Source organism: Humulus lupulus, chromosome 4 (genome assembly GCF_963169125.1).
Source record: "Humulus lupulus chromosome 4, drHumLupu1.1, whole genome shotgun sequence".
Lineage (NCBI taxonomy): Eukaryota > Viridiplantae > Streptophyta > Magnoliopsida > Rosales > Cannabaceae > Humulus > Humulus lupulus.
The window spans coordinates 203433284-203436269 of NC_084796.1; the positions used below are offsets into that span (position 1 = coordinate 203433284).

At 37.5% G+C, this 2986-nt stretch overlaps 1 protein-coding gene across 1 annotated transcript; it reads right to left on the reverse strand.

Moving 5' to 3' along the window:
* Nucleotides 1-576: 576 nt before the first annotated feature.
* LOC133832809 (uncharacterized) lies at nt 577-1155 on the reverse strand. Its single transcript, XM_062263103.1, has one exon. The coding sequence runs from the start codon at nt 1153-1155 to the stop codon at nt 577-579; it is 579 nt and encodes a 192-aa protein (XP_062119087.1).
* Nucleotides 1156-2986: the final 1831 nt, after the last annotated feature.

Consider the following 2986-nt stretch of genomic DNA (forward strand, 5'->3'; position numbering starts at 1 on the left):
TGCTGACAGTTTTGGTGGATGAATAGTAGTGTTTGTGTTTAGACTTTCCAATGTGGCAGGCATCACAGAACTTAGGAGGGATTTTGAAAGAAACTTTTTCATTGATTAGCATTTGTTTCATCACATTTAATTTTGGATGACCAAGCCTCATGTGCCAAATATTAATATCATTGATATTAGCTGACTGAACAAAAAGGGATTGAGCAGAAGAAACATTTTCATTGGACTGATGTGGACTCTTACAACATGACTCTGAGGTAAAACTCTTCTTGGAATTCAAAGAAACTGAAAAACATAAACTATGACTATTGGACTGATTAGGATCGAGAGACGACTTGGGAAGTTGAAGTTGATAAAGGCCATTGCTAAGCATTCCCCAAGCTAGCTCCTTCTTCATAGCCAGATCCTTGATAACACAATAATCATAATAAAACTCAACAAAAACAACATTGTCTTTGGTCAATTTAGATATAGAAATCAAGTTTTTGGTCATTTGAGGAACACATAAAATATTATTCAACAATAAAGAAAAGGAATTATCATGAAAATGAAAAATGTTATTTCAAATATGAGAAATCAAGAGAGGCTGCCCATTGCCACATGGCCAACACAATTACACAGTTGACAAACTGGACGATGAACTCTGCTCCCTCTGCCATGGCCACGACCTCGAGGAGTAAAGTCACGACGAGGGACACCAATGTAGCTAGGAGGGACACCACCAATAGTAGCAGACCTACGAAAATGTGAGGCAAAGTTGGCACTAGGAGAGGGAAGATCAACACTAGAGGAAGGAGTATTCAGTTGTTCAAGACGCATCTCTTGGCTCTGAAGAAGAAACTGAACCTCCTGTAGAGTAACAACATCATGGCAAGAGGTTAGGTTAATGACAACAGAGTCATAATCATGGCCCAAACCACCTAAAATATAGAGGATAAGTTTCTCATCAGTAATGAGTTGCCTTGCAGCAAATTTTTTTTGAGCAAGATTAGTCATTTTGAGAATGTAATCATGAATGGAGAGGTTCCCTTTCTTAAGAGACTGAGGTTGAAAACGAAGTTGAACGATCCTGGATTTGGACTGAGTAGTAAAAAGAAGCTCAAGAGTGTGCCACACATCGAAGGACATAGTGCAGCAAACAATATGACCAAACATGGTCTCTTAGATAGAGTTCATTAACCAACTCATAATAGCCTGATCCGTGCACCGCTAGAGGGCATAGCCAACATTGAGCTATTGTGGCTCACGAGGGACGGGACCACCGATGGTGTGGTCGACGAACTAAGGAGGACACGCCTTAGTGCCAAGCACAAAACCCTCCAATTCATGAGCGAGCAGAGCAGGGAGGACCTGAGACTTCCAAAAGGAGTAGTTGCCACGATCAAGTTTGATAGTGAGCGAAGCAAGAGTTTGAAACAGAGACACCGTCGGAGCAAGGACGGGAGTTGAAGCAGAAACTGGAGGAGTATCAACGGTTGACGTAGGGGTGGAGGGAGGGGAAGTGGTGGAGGAATCATTGCCAAGAGTAGCCATGGATGATAGTCAACGAGCGTCTGATACCAAGTTTAAAAAGGAAATAGAAAAGGAATTTGGAAAGATTTCTTTACTGTATTAATTATGCTCAATGACTATAGAGGTAAATAAGGTGTGTACATATTTATACCAAATCAAAACAAAATATTGAAAAGCAATAAAAGGAATATTCTGAGTTGTACAATTGATTCCTGAAAATCAAGGAGAATAGCAAATTGTATGGGGGCAATGATTTGCTAGCTGTCATGACAGGTGTCTGCATCTTCAATTTTAGCAAAAGGAATTTCCTTCATTTTAACTTTGTGAAATATCCCAAGATATTTTTGTAACTGATATTTGAATGTAATTTTCCCGTATTATTTGAATTTGTAATCAGGTGTAACAATCCCGCACTACACGTGTAAGGCTTATATTAATTTGTAAGGGCCCATACCCTAATAAGGAACTCTATAAATATAGATCTCTCTTATTCATTATCTCTAAGCTGAATTAGTACACACTTCTGTTTCAAAACCCTACTGAATTGTATTCTCTCTCAGACTTAAGAAACCCAGTTGAACCTTGTTTCTTCTTGATCTTCGGTCTGAGGCTTCTTTTATTAAATAAAAGTGCAAGTGGATGTAGGTCATTACCAATTCTTGGGGCCGAACCACTATAAATTCTTTGTGTCGTATACTTGATCTCAGTTATCTAAATCTATTTTTATCGTATAAATTGACTCAGTGTCGTTGACTAAAACGCTGGTCAATATTCTGAAGGTTCATCAAATTTGAAAAAGATCATTCTACAACTAGGGTTTGCATCATCTTTCTTAATCTTTATTTAGTCTTTGTCAACCATTATTTTGTGTAGATTCTAGATATTGTGCTGGTGTTATCTCACTCTCCCCCAACATATTGGTAATTCTATTTTTCATTCTCCTTCTCAAAATCAACCTCTTGTTCTTCATAATCTTTTACATGTGCCTTCTATTACTAAGAATCTCTTAAGTGTGTCCCAGTTTTCTTGTGACAATAATATTATTGTTCTTTTTGAATTCACTACTAATGATTATTATGGGAAGGATCAGGAAACCAAGAATATTTTGCTAGTTGGAAAACTTAAGCATGGCATGTATGTGTTTGATCATACTCAGCTTGGCTATTTGTGCTATTCCAATTCTAATGTCAAAGCTGCCTCCTCATCTATTTCCATCAACATAGGATCGTCATCTTGTGTTCCATCTCTTCTACTTCCTTCAACCCACCCTTAATGTCTACTCTCTCTTTTGCATATCTTAACACTAATAATGTACCCTCTTTGTTTCAACTATGGCATAGCATATTGGGTCATCCCTCTGCAAAAATTGTAAAAGCCATAATGATTTCTTGTAATAATCTTCCATGTAATAAAACTTCATTTGATTTCTGTTCCATTTTTTGTTTGGGTAAAGTACATAAACTTCCATTTTCTA